At 39.9% G+C, this 19941-nt stretch overlaps 1 protein-coding gene across 2 annotated transcripts in view; it reads left to right on the top strand.

Annotated features, from left to right (window-relative positions):
* The window catches only part of arid2 (AT-rich interactive domain 2), a 118873-nt gene extending 99463 nt beyond the window's left edge, over positions 1 to 19410 (top strand). For both annotated transcript variants that reach the window (XM_072267426.1, XM_072267425.1), the window contains exons 16-21: positions 7600 to 7757; positions 14327 to 14465; positions 14553 to 14641; positions 15344 to 15464; positions 15571 to 15662; positions 17989 to 19410. In XM_072267426.1, coding sequence (XP_072123527.1) covers positions 7600 to 7757; positions 14327 to 14465; positions 14553 to 14641; positions 15344 to 15464; positions 15571 to 15662; positions 17989 to 18121 — 732 coding nt within the window. In that variant the 3' untranslated portion in view covers positions 18122 to 19410. The remainder of the gene's footprint in view (positions 1 to 7599; positions 7758 to 14326; positions 14466 to 14552; positions 14642 to 15343; positions 15465 to 15570; positions 15663 to 17988) is intronic.
* The last annotated feature ends 531 nt before the right edge of the window (positions 19411 to 19941 follow it).

Here is a 19941-nt window from a genome sequence, read left to right as displayed (position 1 = left end):
AAAAATAAATTTTAAGATCCATTTCAATGCACAGTCTGAATAAGAATCAGCTGAAAGATAGTTAAGGTTATTGATCATCCCTCTTTGTTTGATTAAATGTGGAATATGATGTTTTCAATAATTGAAGTGATAAATTATACTATACGAACTGTTTGATCAGATATCCACTATTGTATTTTATATCAGCTGTTCTGCAGCAGCAATATTGACATGTATTGGTTAGGGGTTGTACATGGTTATCTATAGATTAGTGTATTACTTAATTTGAATTTTCTAGCAGCTTAGCAGATACCGTAAGTGATACCTGTTTGCATTAGCCACTTCAACTTTTAGGATTTCCGATGTCTTTTTAGAAAGCTCCAAAGATCTTGTGTGAACCAATACCTAGGAATTGTGATGCTTTCTGATTAATTAATGAAAGCACTGATATTTAATGTGAGTTGAAGTATAGTTATTACCAGAGTCTATCACCAGGGGCAGAGTGACTGAGCATTTGAACAAGTCTGAGCTGATGAAAGATTTGCAAGGATTTGTGAAAGGTAGGTCATGTCCAACCAACAGATAAATCTTTTGAGGTCAGTAACATGATGGGCATAGAAGTATTTATGCATTTCCCAAGGATATTTGATAAGATAAAATTCTCACAGATAATTTTAGATGTTTCAGAAAGGACAGGGAGGGAGGCAAACAAGGTGGGGGCGTGGCACTGTTGATCAGAGATAGTGTCATGGCTGCAGAAAGGGAGGAAGTTACGGAGGGATTGTCTATGGAGTCTCTGAAGGTCAGTTAGGGGTCAATATCTCTACTGGGTGTTTCTTATAGACCACCCAATTAGTAACAGGGACATCGAGGAGCAGATAGGGAGACAGATGCTGGAAAAGTGTAATAACAACAGGGTTGTTGTGGAAGATTTTAATTTCCCAAGTATCGATTGGCACCTCCCTAGAGCAAGGGGTTTAGATGGGGTGGAGTTTGTTAGGTGTGTTCAGGAAGGTTTCTTGACACAATATGTAGATAAGCCTACAAGAGGAGAGGCTGTACTTGATCTGGTATTGGGAAATGAACCTGGTCAGGTGTCAGATCTCTCAGTGGGAGACCATTTTGGAGACAGTGATCACAATTCTATCTCCTTTACCATAGCGTTGGAGAGGGATAGGAACAGCCAAGTTAGGAAAGCGTTTAATTGGAGTAAGGGGAAATATCAGGCAGGAGCTTGGAAGCATAAATTAGAAACAGATGTTCTCAGGGAATTGTACGGAAGAAATGTGGCAAATGCTCAGGGATATTTGTGTGGAGTTCTGCATAGGTACATTCCAATGAGACATGGAAAGGATGGTAGGGTACAAGAATCATGGTGTACAAAGACTGTTGTAAATCTAGTCAAGAAGAAAAGAAGAGCTTACGAAAGGTTCAAAAAACCAGGTAGTGATAGAGATCTAGAAAATTATAAGGCAGCAGGAAGGAGTTTAAGAGTGAAATTAGGAGAGCCAGAAGAGGCCGACAGGATTAAGGAAAACCCCAAGGCATTCGACAAGTATGTGAAGAGCAAGAGGATAAGACATGAGAGAATAGGACCAATCAAGTGTGACAGTGGAAAAGTGTGTGTGGAACCAGAGGAGATAGCCGAGGTACCTAATGAATACTTTGCTTCAGTATTCACTATGGAAATGGATCTTGGCAGTTGGAGGAATGACTTACAGTGGACTGAAAAGTTTGAGCATGTAGATTTTAAGAAAGAGGATGGGCTGGAGCTTTTGGAAAGCATCAAGTTGGATAAGTCACCGGAACCGGACAAGATGTTCCCCAGGCTACTGTGGGAGGCGAAGGAGGAGATTGCTGAGCCTCTGGTGATGATCTTTGCATCATCAATGGGGATGGGAGAGCTTCTGGAGGATTGAATGAATGTTGTTCCCTTATTCAAGAAAGGGAGTAGAGATAGGCCAGGAAATTATAGACTAGTGAGTCTTACTTCAGCGGTTGGTAAGTTGATGGAGAAGGTCCTGAGAGGCAGCACTTATGAATATTTGGAGAGGCATAATATGATTAGGAATAGTCAGCATGGCTTTGTCAAAGGCAGGACGTGCCTTATGAGCCTGATTGAATTTTTTGAGGATGTGACTAAACACATAGAAACCATAGAAGCTACAGCACAGAAACAGGCCTTTTGGCTCTTCTTGGCTGTGCCGAACCATTTTCTGCCTAGTCCCACTGACCTGCACATGGACCCTCCATACACCTCCCATCCATGTATCTGTCCAATTTATTCTTAAATGTTAAAAAAGAACCCGCATTTACCACCTCATCTGGCAGCTCATTCCATATTCCCACCACTCTCTGTGTGAAGAAGCCCCCCCTAATGTTCCCTTTAAACTTTCCCCCCTCACCCTTAACCTGTGTCCTCTGGTTTTTTTCTCCCCTTGCCTCAGTGGAAAAAGCCTGCTGCATTCACTCTATCTATACCCATCATAATTTTATATACCTCTATCAAATCTCCCCTCATTCTTCTACACTCCAGGGAATAAAGTCCTAACCTATTCAACCTTTCTCTGTAACTGAGTTTCTCAAGTCCTGGCAACATCCTTGTAAACCTTCTCTGCACTCTTTCAACCTTAGTTATATCCTTCCTGTAATTTGGTGACCAAAACTGAACACAATACTCCAGATTTGGCCTCACCAATGCCTTATACAACCTCATCATAACATTCCAGCTCTTATACTCAGTACTTTGATTAATAAAGGCCAATGTACCAAAAGCTCTCTTTACGACCCTATCTACTTGTGACGCCACTTTTAGGGAATTTTGTATCTGTATTCCCAGATCCCTCTGTTCTACTGCACTCCTCAGTGCCTTACCATTAACCCTGTATGTTCTACCTTGGTTTGTCCTTCCAACGTGCAATACCTCACACTTGTCAGTATTAAACTCCATCTGCCATTTTTCAGCCCATTTTTCCAGCTAGTCCAAGTCCCTCTGCAGGCTCTGAAAACCTTCCTCACTGTTTACTACACCTCCAATCTTTGTATCATCAGCAAATTTGCTGATCCAATTTACCACATTATCATCCAGATCATTGATCTAGATGACAAATAACAATGAACCCAGCACTGATCCCTGTGGCACACCACTAGTTACAGGCCTCCACTCAGAGAAGCAATTCTCTTCCACCACTCTTTGGCTTCTGCCATTGAGCCAATGTCTAATCCAATTTACCACCTCTCCATGTATACCTAGCGACTGAATTTTCCTAACTAACTTCCCATGTGGGACATTGAAGGTAGAGCAGTAGATTTATATGGATTTCAGCAAGGCATTTGATAACGTACCCCATGCAAGGCTTATTGAGAAAGTAAGGAGGCATGGGAGGCATGGGATCCAAGGTGACCTTGCTTTGTGGTTCTAGAACTGCCTTGCTCACAGAAGGCAAAGAGTGGTTGTGGACGGGTGATATTCTGTATGGAGGTCGGCGACCAGTGGTGTGCCTCAGGGATCTGTTCTGGGACCCCTACTCTTCGCGATTTTTATGAATGACCTGGATGAGGAAGTGGAGGGATAGGTGAGTAAATTTGCTGATGATACAAAGGTTGGGGGTGGTGTTGATAGTGTGGAGGAGGTCTGTCAGTGGGATATTGATAGGAGGCAGAACTGTGCTGAGAAGAGGCGGATGGAGTTCAACCCAGATAAGTGTGAGGTGACTCATTTTGGTAAGTCAAATGTAATGGCAGGATATAGTATTAATGATAAGACTCTTGGCAGTGACTCTTGACTCTTGGATCAGAGGGATCTTGGGGTCCGAGTCCATAGGACATTCAAAGCTGCTGTGCAGTTGACTCTGTGGTTAAGAAGACATATGGTGCATTGCCCTTCATGAATCATTGGATTGAGTTTAAGAGCCGAGAGGTAATGTTGCAGCTGTATAGGACCCTGGTCAGACCCCACGTGCAGTACTGTGCTCAGTTCTGGTTGCCTCACTACAGGAAGGATGTGGAAACCATAGAAAGGGTGCAGAGGAGATTTACAAGGATGTTGCCTGGATTGGGGGGCATGCCTTATGAGAATAGGTTGAGTGAACTTGGCCTTTTCTCCTTGGAGCGATGGAAGATGAGAGGTGACCTGAAAGAGGTGTACAAGATGATGAGAGGCATTGATCGTGTGGATAGTCAGAGGCTTTTCCCCAGGGCTGAAATGTCTAGCACGAGACGGCACAGTTTTAAGGTGCTTGGAAGTAGGTACGGAGGAGATGTCAGGGGTATGTTTTTTACGCAGAGAGTGGTGAGTGCGTGGAATGGGCTGCCGTTTACAGTGGTGGAGGCGGATACAATAGGGTGTTTTAAGAGACCCTTGGACAGGTACATGCTTTAAAAAATAGAGGGCTATGGGTAACCCTGGGTAATTTCTAAGGTAAGGACATGTTCGGCACAGCTTTGTGGGCCAAAGGGCCTGTATTGTGCTGTAGGTTTTCTATGTTTCTATGATCAGCAAAAATTAGATTGGGTGGAATTTGGAGATGGGGTTGGTATTTGGTTGGAAGTTTGGAGTCAGAACAGGGATTCAAAAGAAAAGTTGTTTCTTCCAGCATTCAGTACTGGGTTCTCTGCTTTTCATTTGAGATTAAATGAAGAATTACAGAGCTGGATTTTTAAGTTTGTGTTACTTTTTAAGTAAGACTGAGTTTTAGTGAAAGGTTCCACTAGTTCGAAGAAAGTAAATGAATTGACTGACCTGGTAAATTTGGTGTAGGGAAGGACAAGATCATCCATTGGGATCTAAGAAGTCCATTCTGGAACTCTTTCTTGACGGTGAAATTGTACAAATTTGAAATTGAGGAAAACCAATAGAGATTTTGGTATTCATGTTATATACTGTTAAAAGATGATTAAAAAAGATGGGTGAATATGTTATATATTAGAGGGAATATGATTCAAAGCAAGTCAGTTGTGCTTGTTGTATAGAGTCTTGGTGAGATTGTTTTCAGAGTTTTAGGTACCACAGTAAAGATGAGCTTGATTATAGGCTCGTCAGAATGGTACCAGGAATTGAGGGCCGAGTAGTGGGAACAATCTGTCTAAATCAGGGTGTAATCAGTAGAGTTTAAAAAAAATTGAGTGGAGGTGAGAGCCATCTTTAAATTTATTAGTCTGCTACAGGATAAACTTGCCAGCAAAGCTCAATTCAATATGACACATGAAGATTTCTGCGGTGAACTCCTTCAGTAGTGTCATTAATAATGGTCCAATAGGTCCTTTCTGAACATCTTCAATACCAATATCTCTTATTATACTTGCACTGGGTATCACTGATGAATTATGAAAAACAAGGTCAGCCTTTCATTCCGTGATTGAGTAATGTGGAAACTAACTTAACATCCATGCCATGACCACTGTAACTCTAGACTATTCAGCAAATATTATGGGGTGTGGTGGATTGCTCAACTAATAACTGAAGTACCTTGCTGTATTGGTGACCGGTACCTTTTGCAGTTTAGCTGTGTTTCATCTTATTTGAACAAGTGGAGTGTTTAAATTGGTGTGAATTTGAATTTACCTTGTAGTGTGATTGACTTTTCATACTGCTCTCAGGTGAATCCAGTGAGCATGACAATATTTTACGAAATTTTGGTGAATGTTTAGATTAAATACAACTTTGAACCTAATTACAAAGTGCTTCATTTACAGTGCCTATAAAAAGTATTCATTCCCCCACCTCCCCCTGCCTGGAAGTTTTCATGTATTATTTTACAACATTGAATCACAGTGGATTTTATTTGGCATTTTTTGACTCTGATCAGCAGAAAAAGACTTTCATGTCAGTGGAAACAGATCTCTACAAAGTGATCTAAATTAATTACAAATATGAAACACACCAAATAATTGATTGCATAAGTATTCACCCTCTTCAAGTCAGTATTTAGTCGATGCACCTTTGTCAGCAATTACAGCCTCGAGTCTGCGTGGATAGGTCTCTATCAGCTTTGCACATCGACACACTGCAATTTTTCCCCATTCTTTTTTACAAAACTGCTCAAGCTCTGTCAGATTGCCTGGGGGCCATGAATGAACAGTCCTTTTCAACTCCAACCACAAATTCTCAATTAGATTGAGGCCTGGACTCTAACTTGGCCACTCCAGGACATTAAATTTGTTGTTTTTGAGCCATTCCTGTGTGGCTTTGGCTTTATGCTTGGGGTCATTATCTTGCTGGAATACAAATCATCCCCTAAGCTGCAGTTCTCTTGCAGACTGCGTCAGATTTTCCTCCAGCATTTCCCTTATTTTGTTGCATTCATTTTACCCTCTACCTTCACATGCCTTCCAGGGCCTGCAGCAGTGAAGCATCCCCACAGCATGATGCAACCACCACCATGCTTTATGATGGGAATGATGTGTGGTGTTTGGCTTAAGCCAAACATAGCATGTAGTCTGATGGCCAAAAAGCTCAATTTAGTTTTCATCAGACCATAGAACCTTCTCTTCCAGTTGATTTCAGAGTCTCCCTCATGCCTTCTGTCAAACTCTAGCTGAAATTTCATGCGTGGTTTTCTTTCCCCCCCCAATGGTGGGTTTCTGTTTGCCACTGTCCGATAAAGCTGCAACTGGTGAAGCACCCGGGCCACACTTGTATGCGCAGTCTCTTCCATCTCAGCCACTGAAGCTTGCAACTCCTTCAGAGTTGGCATAGGTATCTTGGTGGCCTCCCTCACTAGGCCCTTCTTACACTTTCTGAGGATGGCAGATTTTCATCTGTGCCATATTCTTTTCATTTCTTGGTGATTAATTTAACTGTACATTCTGGAAGAGATATTTGGTGACTTGCAAATTTCTTGTATCCATCTCCTGATTTGTGCTTTTCAGTAATCGTTTTGAGGAGTTGCTTGGAGTGTTCTTTTGTCTTCGTGGTGTAGTTTCTGCCAGGGTACTGACTCATTAGCAGTTGGACCTTTCATACACAGGTGTATGTTTACTATATTTAATTGAATCACCTTGACTGCACACAAGTGAATTCCATTTAACTAAATTATATGATTTCTAAAACTAATTGGCTGTACCAGTGGTGATTTGATATGTCATTTGGGGGGGGGGGAATACTTATGCATTCAATTATTTTGTGTTTTATATTTGTAATTAATTTAGTTCACTTTGTAGAGATCTGTTTTTACTTTGACACAAAAGAGTCTTTTTCTGTTGCTCATGGTCAGAAAAGCCAAATTAAATTCACTGTGATTCAGTGCTGAAAAACAATAAAACATGAAAACTTCCAAGGGGGGGGGGGGTTGAGCAATAGTATAGGTTCTGTATACTTGCAGATTTCAAAATCCTTGCTATTAAGGTAATTGGTTTTAGTGAAATGGTATTACTTTGTAATTGGTATGTAAATTTAGAAAAGATAGATGGATAAGATATAGCAATGATAAAATAATCTTTACAGAAGCGTGCAACTAGGTGTACTACAAGACATCACAACCCAGCAAAGTCTGGCCTGATGTTTTCAAATTCTTGGCACTTTTTAATCTTGTATCATTATCGTGCAGAATGCGTTGCTCAATCTGAATTGAACTCTTACTGTATATTTCAGTATTGTAATGATTCTGAATGTTCCTTTAGTCTTCTCCTTCAGCAGTAACATCATCAACACCACCAGCAACAGTCCAGCAAAACAGTTCCCAGTGCCTCCAGACTCAAATACCATCGCTGCAGAAAAATGGAGAGCTAACACGAAAGCCAGGACAGAATTTCATGTGCTTGTGGCAAGCATGCAGGAGGTGATCCACTTTTCTGATGCTTAAAGGTTCATTCTGGAAGAGTTGCACACTTATTAATGACAGATTATTGGAATCAGTTTTCTTATCACTGACATATGATGTGAAATGATCAAGAGGTGTGCAGTGTTGCTGTTGCATTTTCTATTTAGAGAAACTTTTTGAGGCATTATGTATACTAATGAAACTCATTAGATGGCAAAGTTTTATAATCAATCTTAGGCAGTCCTGTATGTGATTTTCCTCCCTTCTGGGTAACTTGTACGACTACATAATTTTAAAGTGGTGTTGTAAGGTATCTTGGATTTCAGGATCTGCAGGTTTTCTCATTTGTAAGGCAACTTGTTATTTTTCATTTGCAATCCCGTATCTCCTCCCCACCAGGGTCCTGATGTACACTACTGCCTACATTCCTCACCTAACCAGCTTCATCCTTCTGCCCCTACCCAATACTCTGGTTCCATTCTCTGATCTCTTAGACATGTCTCTCTCCCCAAACTGGGTCTTTGACTTGACAGTTTTTAGCTTTGGGTTATGCATTATGGAATTTTCCACCGTTAGGCTTGCAAAGCACATCTTGGCTGACTAGGCATTGCCTGGGAAGTTGCAACCACTGAATTTCTATGCTACTATATTTTAAGCATTGAAAACATCTTTCAGGAAGTCCTGCCGAAGGGTTTTGGCCCAAAACGTTGACTGTACTCTTTTCCTAGATGCTACCTGGCCTGCTGAGTTCCTCCAGCATTTTGTGTGTGTTTTTTTGGGAAGAAATGTTAATTTGCATTTAATCAATACTTTTGAATACTGAAACCATGCCTGTTGGTGGTATATTGCCAATATTGAAGATGAAGAGATCAAGATAGGGAGAGTGTAGCAATCTGACAATTAGGGAGGAATGAGCCATTTGTAAACAAGGACATGCATATTAAAATAAAAGCACTATTGCGGTTTTAAGCTCACTGAATTTATTGAAAAATAATGAAATGAGTTTGGGTACAGGCAGCAGATTTTTGATTTGTGTTCCAATTTATAGAGACAAAAGTTGAACAGATAGAAGTTTGTTTTAAGACCATAAGAAAAAGGAGCAGAAGTTGGCCATTCGGCCCATCGACTCTGCTCCGCCATTTTATCATGAGCTGATCCATTCTCCCATTTAGTCCCACTCCCCCGCCTTCTCACCATAACCTTTGATGCCCTGGCTACCCAGATACCTATCAATCTCTGCCTTAAATACACCCAATGACTTGGCCTCCACTGCCGCCCATGGCATCAAATTCCATAGATTCACCACCCTGTGGCTAAAAAAATTTCTTCGCATTTCTGTTCTGAGTGGGCGCCCTTCAATCCTTAAGTAATGCCCTCTCGTACTAGACTCCCCCATCATGGGAAACAACTTTGCCACATCCACTCTGTCCATGCCTTTCAACATTCAAAATGTTTCTATGAGGTTTCCCCTCATTCTTCTAAACTCCAAGGAATACAGTCCAAGAGCGGACAAAGGTTCCTCATATGTTAACCCTCTCATTCCCGGAATCATTCTAGTGAATCTTCTCTGTACCCTCTTCAATGTCAGCACATCCTTTCTTAAATAGGGAGACCAAAACTGCCCACAATACTCCAAGTGGGGTCTCACCAGTGCCTTATAGAGCCTCAACATCACATCCCTGCTCCTATATTCTCTTCCTCTAGAAATGAATGCCAACATTGCATTCGCCTTCTTCACCACCGACTCAACCTGGAGATTAACCTTAAAGGTATACTGCATGAGGACTCCCAAGTCCCGTTGCATCTCAGAACTTTGGATTCTCTCCCCATTTAAATAATAATCTTCCCGTTTATTTCTTCTGCCAAAGTGCATAACCATACACTTTACAACATTGTATTTCATTTGCCAGTTCTTTGCCCATTCTTCCAATCTATCCAAGTCTCTCTGCAGACTCTCCGTTTCCTCAGCACTACCAGCCCCTGCACCTTACCCTAACCAATTTCCCCCAGGATCAATAAAGTATGACTATGACTATCTTCATATCATCAGCAAACTTAGCCACAAAGCCATCTATTCCATAATCCAAATAACAGGAATTCTGCAGATGCTGGAAATTCAAGCAACACACATCAAAGTTGCTGGTGAATGCAGGAGGCCAGGCAGCATATCCTGCTGCGTTCACCAGTAACTTTGATGTGTGTTGCTATTCCATAATCCAAATCGTTGATGTACAATGTAAAAAGAAGCGGCCCCCAACACGGACCCCTGTGGAACACCACTGGTAACCGGCAGCCAACCAGAATAGGATCCCTTTATTCCCACTCTCTGTTTCCTGCCAATCAGCCAACGCTCTATCCACGTATGTAACTTTCCTGTAATTCCATGGGCTCTTATCTTGTTAAGTAGCCTCATGTGTGGCACCTTGTCAAAGGCCTTCTGAAAATCCAAATATAGAACATCCATTGCATCTCCCTTGTCTAGCCTACTTGTAATTTCCTCAAAAAATTGTAATAGGTTTGTCAGGCAGGATTTTCCTTTAAGGAATCCATGCTGAGTTCTGCCTATCTTGTCATATGCCTCCAGGTACCCTGTAACCTCATCCTTGACAATCGACTCCAACAACTTCCCAACCACCGATGTCAAGCTAACAGGTCTATAATTTTTTTGCTTCCTCGCCCCCTTCTTAAATAGCGGAGTGACATTTGCAATCTTCCAGTCCTCCGGATCCATGCCAGAATCTATCGACTTTTGAAAGATCATTGCTAATGCCTCCGCAATCTCCACAGCTACTTCCTTCAGAACACAAGGGTGCATTCCATCTGGTCCGGGAGATTTATCTACCTTTAGACTATTCAGCTTCCTGAGTACTTCCTCTGTCGTAATTGTGACTGCGCACACTTCTCTTCCCTGCTATCCTTAAGTGTCTGGTATACTGCTGATGTCTTCCTCAGTGAACTGATGCAAAATACTCGTTCAGTTCCTCCGCCATCTCCTTATCTCCCATTACAATTTCTCCAGCATCATTTTCTATTGGTCCTATATCTACCCTCACCTGTCTTTTACTCTTTATATACTTGAAAAAGCTTTTAGTATCCTCTTTGATATTATTTGCTAGCTTCCTTTCATAGTTAATCTTTTCCCTCTTCATGACCTTCTTAGTTTCCTTTTGTAGGCTTTTTAAAAACTTCTCAATCCTCTGTCTTCCCACTAATTTTTGCTTCCTTGTATGCCCTCTCTGCTTTAACTTTGGCTTTGACTTCTCTTGTCAACTACGGTTGCATCCTTTTTCCATTCGAAAATTTCTCCTTTTTTGGAATAAACCTGTCTTGCACCTTGCTGCCTGGCCTGCTGCGTTCACCAGCAACTTTGATGTGTGTTGCTGTCTTGCACCTTCCTCACTTCTCGCATAAACTCCAGCCACTGCTGCTCTGCCGTCCTTCCCGCCAGTGTCCCTTTCCAGTCAACTTCGGCCAGTTCCTCTCTCATGCCACTATAATTTCCTTTGCTCCACTGGAATACCAACACATCAGATTTCGGCTTCTCTTTTTCAAATTTCACAGTGAACTCAATCATGTTATGATCACTGTCTCCTAAGGGCTCCTTCACCTCAATCTCTCTAATCACCTCCGGTTCATTACAGAATACCCAATCCAGTACAGCTGATACCCTAGTGGGCTGAACAACAAGCTGTTCTAAAAAGCCATCTCGCAGATATTCTACAACTTCTCTCTCTTGAGATCCAGTGCTGGCCCAATCCACTCGCATGTTAAAATCCCCCACAATTATCATAACACTGCCCTTCTGACAAGCCTTTTCTATTTCCTGTTGTAATAGAACATCACTGCAGCTGTTCGGAGGCCTATAAATAACTGCCATCAGGGTCCTTTTACCCCTATGATTTCTTAGCTCAACCTATAAAGATTTTGCACCTTCCAATCCTATATCACCTCTTTCTAATGATTTAATATCATTTCTTACCAATAAAGCCACACCTCCCCCTCTGCCTACCTTCCTATCCTTCTGATACACCGTGTATCCTTGGACGTTCAGCTCCCAGAGACATGCATCCTTTAGCCACGTCTCAGTGATGGCCACAATATCATACCTGCCAATCTGTAGCTGTACGACAAGATCATCCACCTTATTCCTTATGCTGCGTGCATTTAAGTATAACACCTTAAGACCAGTATTTGGTACTTTTCGCTTTGATTTCACTGCAACTTTATTGCACTGCAACTCATCCCAATGGCTACAAATTTGCCCCATCACCTGCCTGACTTTCCTGACATCTTTACTGCTCACTATCTTAGATTTATTTCTGTTTTCCCCTTCCTCCGCTCTATCATTCTGGTTCTCATTCCCCTGCCAAATTAGTTTAAACCCTCCCTAACAGCTCTATTAAACCTTCCCGCCAGGATATTGGTCCCCTTCAGATTCAGGTGTAACCTGTCCATTTTGAACAGTTCATACTTCCCCCAGAAGAGATCCCAATGATCCAAGAATCTGAAGCCCTGCCCCCTGCACCAGTCTCTCAGCCACGCATTCATCTGCCTGATCTTCCTATTGTTGCCCTTGCTAGCACGTGGCACAGCTAGCAATCCTGAGATTACTACTCTGGAGGTCCTGCTTCTCAGCTTCCTTCCTAACTCCCAGAAATCTCTCTTCAGGACCTCCTCCCTTGTCCTATCTATGTCATTGGTAGCAACATGTAGCAAGGCAACTGGCTGCTCGCCTTCTCCCTTCAGAATATTCTGGACCCGATCCGAGACTTAGTGCTTACTATACAAAGATATAGTTGAGCGTTTCTGGAGCAGAAGAGCTCAAGAAGTGATGAGCAATACTATAGAAGATGTTAAATAGGTGGTCTGGATGATTGTATCTGTATGTGGATGGAAGCTTGATTCTGGCACAAATAGGATAGGCTCTACTTTATTCTCTGAGAATGACAAGGGAAATATGTTAGGCTACCAAAGAAATGGATTAGACTTTTAAATATTAAAGAAAAGTACTTTACAATGAAATGCAATAGGTTGCATTGAGATTTTGGGATCATCAAAAGCACACATGGATCTTGACTTTGGATAATGCCATTGAGGGGATAATGCAGATGAAATTTTGAGGTGGAATTCAAGGACATACCATTAAGTCATAGTATGGGACTGCAAAGAAAGCCAATGTAGTAGATCCTATTGAGGAAAAAATCCTCTAGACCCTTGGATACAGCATAAAAAAATGTAACCTATTATATCTTAGAATTTGTGTAATATTCATTCAGCTCATTCTTAGTTGTCTTGTATTATAGTTATTTCAGTTGTCTGTCCTTTCGTTTTACCAAAGCATTTCTTGCCTATTGCACCTTAGTGTTCTCAAACAGATGCAAAGCTATAAGCAGTATAAAATGGAATTGATGGCTTTGTTGCACTTTGCAGATGATATGAAATAGTTTTAGTGGCAGGTAGTTTTGAGGAAGTAGAGAGGCTATGGAGGAGTTTGACATATAGGAGAAAGGGCAAAGAAATGGCAGGTGGAATACAGTGTCAGGAAGTGTAGGGTCATGTAGAGGAAACGAAGGATTGGCTGTTTTCCGAATGGAGAGGAAATACAAAAAACTGAGGTGCAAAACAACTTTGGAGTCCTTATCCAGGATTTCCTAAAGGTGAATTTGTAAGGTTGAGTCTGTGGTGAGGAAGGCAAATGTGATGTTAGCATTCATTTCAAGAGGTCTAGAATTTAAAAGTAAGGATGTAATGTCGAGACTTATAAAGCACTGGTGAGGCCTCACTTGGAGTATTGCGAGCAGTTTTTCGCTACTCAGAAGAGATGTGCTGAAACTGAAGAGGGTTCAAAGGAGGTTCATGAAAATGATTCCAGGATAGAATGGCTTGTCATATGAAGAACATTTTTGGGCTTGTATTCACAGGAATTCAGAATAATGAGCGGTGACCAATTCTGAGGCTGTGTCCTCTGGTCTTAGACTCCCACCAGAGGAAATATACTTTCCACATCCAATCTACCAAGGCCTTTCACCGACTGATAGGTTTCAATCAGTCGGTGAAAGGCCTTGATAGATTGGATGTGGAGAGTATATTTCCTCTGGTGGGAGTCTAAGACCAGAGGACACAGCCTCAGAATAGAGGGGTAGCCTTTTAGAACAGATGAGGAATTTATTTAGCCAGAGAGTGGTGAATCTGTGGAATTTGTTGCAACAGGCAACTGTGGAGGCCAAGTGTTTGTATATTGAAGGCAAAGGTTGATAGATTCTTGATCGGTCAGGGCATGAAGTGATACAGAAAGAAGGCAGGAGATTGGGCCTGGGAGTAAAATTGGATTAGCCTTGATGAAATGGTGCAGCAGACTCGATGGGTAAAATGGCCTAATTCTGCTCTTGTATCTTATGGTCTTAATCCTAGGAGTAGACAGAAAAAGAGCAAAATAATCTGATTGTAGAATGGTATTCCTTTGGGCAGAGACTTTTGGACGAACTTTACTGGGATACAATCTGTCCTTGAGCTTCTGAATACAGAGAGCAAAATGAAACAGTGCGGTTGAGTTTGGGAAAACTTAATGTTTTTCTTTACAATTTTAGATGGTTTGATTCTCCATCCCAGGTATACTACCATGCAGCAACTGAGCATGGAGGCAAAGATGTGTATCCTGGGGCATGTATGTGGGAAGCCTGTGAACAATTCCCACGGCAAAGATTTTCCTTCATTACTCACTTGCAGGTAGGCTGTCATGGAGAAAATGAACTTTTTTTGTTTTGGATATAAAATTGTATGTGTCATGGTTCTATTTCGTATGTATTTATATAGGATAAACATTGCACAAAAGAAGCACTCCTCACAGGACTGAAGAAGCTTGAAGAGCAATCACACAATGGAAGCAATCAGTCTTCTAACAAGTAAGAAGACATTTAATATTTAAATATGGGCAAATTTGGTTTGATTTGCTTCTACAATGCATTGGCATTAAAAATCAGATTGGGGTGTTAAATTATAATTGTAAGAGATTCTGTAGATGTTGGAAATCCTGAGGAGCACTCAAAACATCAACTGTTTATTCCCTTTCATAGATGCTGCCCGACTAGCGGAATTCCTCCGGCATTTTGGGATGTAAAATTAACTAATTTGTGCAAAAGTGGCTTAAGAACTATTAATGCTATTGTGCTGTTTCATTCCCCACCATCTACTTGCCTTTAAAACCACCTTTGTTTTCCTTTTCTCCCTGTGTCCTGTGACTTTACCCAGTTTCCCTAAATTATTGAATGCTGGGCCACCTGTTGTAGGTATTGTGCACTAAAATTCCATTCCTAAACCCGTGGACGCTTTTCCCTTTGCTCCTTTCGGCTCTTGAACAATTAGGCCTCAAGAATTTGATTACTCTTCCTAATAGCTGCTTGTCACAGTCTCCCTTTATATGTTAGCACCATTGTAAAGAACTTTGCAATGCTTCTCTGCAAAAGATACTACATAAATGTAAGTTGTGCTAGTACTTTTAAAGTCAAATTTGCCTGTGTTTTCCACAAACACAGAATCTGAATGAGGTAATGCTAATTTTTAACATCATTCAAATTTGCTTATTTAATCCTTCATTATTTCTGTAGGCAGACACCTGCTGGGGCTGCTTCCACTCCTAAAGCACAGAAGACTATTGTGAATCATCCCAGTGCTGCCTTAGTGGCATTGAGAAGAGGATCAAGGAACCTTGCATTTAGGGACTATATGGTGAGCAAAATAAAGTGGGTTAAGCTTGGTTAAGTGTTTAGTGTAATTTGGCAAAGCATGTTTTCTTTGCCAAAGCCAATTTAACATTTTCAATTCTTGTTTCCAGGATGAAAAAGAAAGCCCACTTACAAAACACATACGGCTAACAGCTGCCTTAATCTTAAAGAATGTTGCTAAGTATTCAGAATATGGTCGCAGGTAAAGTCTTTTTATTTGCATGAAATTCTATAGGCAATGTTAAGATGAGCAAGGTAGTACGTCGGTCAAGGGATCCAACTACAGTGGATTCTGGTTAATTGAGACATCAGGATCAGTACATTTTGACCCAATTAAGTGGCTATTCCAATTAACCGATGTTACATGATAATAGTAGTAAAAAGATATTAAAAAGGACAAACTACAGTTTAACCAAGTAACAAATTATGTATTGAAATAAAATACAGAACAAATTAGAACACTACTACTACAGTACTATAAAACTATTAGTTCCTAATAATTACCAATCGAGGAATTCATCCATGCACGCTGGGGTTGTTTTTTTATTGAATGTAAGTGAATAAATCAGTGCAGACACCTAATACAGATAGTAGATTGCCTTCATATAATGCTTTTGACCATTGCATCCACCAAATCTTCATTTTTCATTGCAACATTCAAGATGATTGATACCTTCAAATTCTTCCTAATTTGTTGAAGTAGCGAAATCATTTCATTTTCACTCCTGGCTGTTTCTGGCATCTCCAAGGAGTGAAAGTTTGAAACAGCAGTGAGCAAAACAGTTCTGAATTGACTTATATGCTTATTTCTCACCAACTATCAGTGACAAAAAAAAATCATTGCTTTATGAACACAAATACACGCAACTGGATAGTATTTTTTAAAAAAAGAACTCTTCACTTTAAGCACAGTGAAGTGTCTAACAAGTGTACATGACTAATGCTATTTAGAAGTTGTTCGGCAAGTCTCTTGTCCCAATTGAACAAAGGGAATCCAGGCTATTTTGTTCTTTAAGAGTTGCCCCAAATAAGTGGCTACCCTGATTAACTGCTAACCCATTTAACCTGAATCCACTGTATTTAGCTTCTGTAACTTGTGTGAAATTACAAACGTGTACAATTCTCATAAGCTGAATGTGTACAGTGCTATTCATATCTGACCAAAGTAGAATAAAACCTAAAAGTCTGAGGAAGGTATTTTGAAGTAGAACAGGAAGTAGGACTATCCTGCACTGTCTGTGACACATTATGGAATGAATTTTCTAATTAAGATAATGCAACTTACTGGAGAATTTGATTTTAATGTATATTTGATTGTTGGGATATTGACCGAGCAGGCCACACTGCTGGCAATTTATTTCACTGCAGTTTAGAGTTTGTGGATGGGCCAGAAGGAGCAGCATTTAAAATGTCCTACTTTGTGCAAACCTTATTTGGACACGTGTGGTCTTGTACTAATTAGTCTTCCCACTCATTGATACAATACACTCTTGATTTAAGGAAGGCTATTACAAGGTGAGAAAGCATTTAAGCACCTATTAAATTCCCCTTTCATTAATAGGTAGGTAAGAAAGTGAACAAGCTGGTAGTTATATGATCAGTCCAGTCTCAAAGCTAGGTGATTTTTTTGGATACCGTAGGTAGGGTACATAATTTTCAAACAATATATTGATGCTATGGTAGGATAGCGGCTAGCGCAATGCTATTACAGAGTTTGGAGATTGGATTTGGTGCCGCTGTAAAAAGTTTGAATGTTCTTCCTGTGAGTGCATGGGTTTCCTCTTGCTGCTCTGGTTAGTAGATCAATTCATCATTGTAAGTCGCCTGTGATTAGGCTTGGGTTAAATGGCGGATTGCTGGGCTGGAAGGGCCTGGTCCACACTATATCTCTAAATAAATATTTGGATATAAGGATAGACAGAATTTGACTCCCTAAAGTTTGTTCCTACAGTGGATTTGCAATTAACAGGCAGCCAGTTTACCATTCTTTTATGTTAATAGTGTTTCGTTTCAAAGGCCTGCAATATTAGTTTAAAAAGACTTTCTACACAGAAAAGTACATGAACTGCAATAGCACAGTGCTTAAGCCTCTCAAAGTATGTACTCTATCCCAGAGTGTCACACCATATTGGAAATATTTATCCAAAGCCATATTAATGGAAATTACTTTTGACAAGAGAAAAAAAAAGTGCTTGAGAAGCTGGGTAAAAGAACTCTCAAAAAACACGATTTAGGTATTTTAATAAACAGTAAGACACTGTCTAATGTGTTTAAAGTCTTAACATTTTCCATTATCTATGGACTCATTCCCCAGATCATTGAGTGTTCTTGGAATGTGAGTGGATATTTTCTAAGAGCTATTTAATAAATTAAGCCTTTTCTGTGAGAATGTCATAGTTGAGTTTAATTCAGGATTTCTGGCAAGCATAACTACACTCCTGACAAGACAACATTATTGCATATATTTGAACAAGTTTGCTAAATAGGAATATTTAAAATCTGATGATGTGTTTTGTTTTTCCCTACAGACTACTAAAAAGGCATGAGAACCAACTGTCTGTACTGGCACTTAGTAACATGGAAGCTTCCAGCACTCTTGCCAAATGCCTTTTTGAACTTGTCCATCTAGAACAATTACAACAATCAGGAAATAAAGTCTGAAAGGGTGAATTGAATTCTGAAGTATCGTTTACAGGGTTTTGAAGTAAGCAAGAAGTCTTAATGAGAAATGACCATTGTGGACAGTTTTTAAAAGAAAAACTTTTATCCGTAATGCACAGAAGCTTAATATTTTGATCACAAGTGGAGTCAAGTGTTGACAAGCTTTTAAAAGGAGTACCAACTGTGTGATCAGAATCCAGTAGCATTTTTAAAGTTGGATACAATAAATTCTGAGGATCAACACAGAATAATAGCATTAAATATTTTTACCCTGCACCCCATGAGCACATTTTTATATTTCAGAATTAGTGACTAAGCTGGGTTTAATAGAACAGAAATTGACACACTGGATGTAATCCCTGCCATCTGAGAGGTTGCAGTTATTTCTAGTGATGTGCTTTCTTGTTTAGAAATCGGTAGCTTGTTTTTTCATACTTGAGCCAATATATTTTCACTTATTTATTATCATATGATCAATTGTAAATATTTGTGAATAAAATTAACCAACTTTCATGCCACTGCAATCACTGGAAACACAATGTGGTGTCATAATAGCATTATTGTTAGGATATAGGACTTTGTGTTTCCTGCCATTTGTAAGTAATTGTGATATATTGTCTGCAGTGGATGAATGTTCTTTAATTCTTTGTAAATAATTCTGTAATGGTACCAATGCTGTAAAGTCAAGAGCAGTTTTGTGGAACTGATTTTTTTGTATTATACACCTTGTAGAACTCATTTGCTGGTTGAAAGAGTATGGAATAATATATCTCATGTCATTTTGTAGAAAAAAAACTATTGAAGGTATTTTTGGTTTACCCTAACTTGGACCCACTGAAGATATCACTTTGTACAAGCTCGGTGCTTGTACAGGATTTTTTCTATTTGTAAATTGGTTTAAATATGAGGAATTTTATACACTTTTTTCTCCATGTATTATATTTACCTTGGGTGCTGGGATGTTATTTTTTCCACTATTCAATGATTTCCCCCTCCCCACCCCCATTCCAATTATAGTGCAGTATTTTAGTGCTTGTTCTCCCATCTTCAATATTGTACCACATCACATTCCTCTTCAGAACCTGCTCATGGTTATGTCCTGAATGGTGTGTTATGTGATTTTCATAACTGCCTCTTTGCCTGGTGTATTAGCATCCAGAGGAGGGAACACTCTCCCATTTCCTTCTGTGTCTGTAGAATGTGCAGTAAAGACATACAACAGTTTTACATTAGATAACTTTAATTACTTTGACTGTTTATAGTTTTAAATAAAAGACTGGACACTTTCATTTGTTTTCACTTATTTATTTCAAGTAATCTATAGGAAGTGTGACACCATTAATGACTGATAATATAGTGACTGTTTATTTTAATTAGCACTGAAAGCTGTGCAAAGTTAACTATTGAAACAGATAAGAAAACAATATTAATTGAAGGAAAATATGTTCAGACTGTCTTAAAGTTTTAACTGCTGGAAAAAGTGGAATAATGATTCCGATGAAAGATGATCCTTTGCTCTTGTTAATTCTATTTTAGGATATTTTATTGACAAGTAGCATATAACTTGGTATCAGTCCTACAGTCTGGCACCTAATTAAAATTGCTAAAAATCTGTTATCAACTAATACATAGACCAAGTGTTCAGTCTAGAAGTCAGGACCTCCACATATCCACTCTTCTTACCAAAGGGAAAACTGCTGCCTTTGATTAGGCAGGTACTATCTGTAGTTCTGGTGATTTGAAATAAGCACTGAAATGGGTAAGGAGTTAGTTCACAAGATAATACTAAAAATGCAAGGGAAGGCACCAACAAAGTACAT

This window comes from Mobula birostris, chromosome 9 (assembly GCF_030028105.1).
Source record: "Mobula birostris isolate sMobBir1 chromosome 9, sMobBir1.hap1, whole genome shotgun sequence".
In the NCBI taxonomy this organism is placed as follows: Eukaryota; Metazoa; Chordata; class Chondrichthyes; order Myliobatiformes; family Myliobatidae; genus Mobula; species Mobula birostris.
The sequence above is the reverse complement of the archived record's forward strand: the minus strand, read 5'-3'. Positions and strand labels throughout refer to the sequence as shown.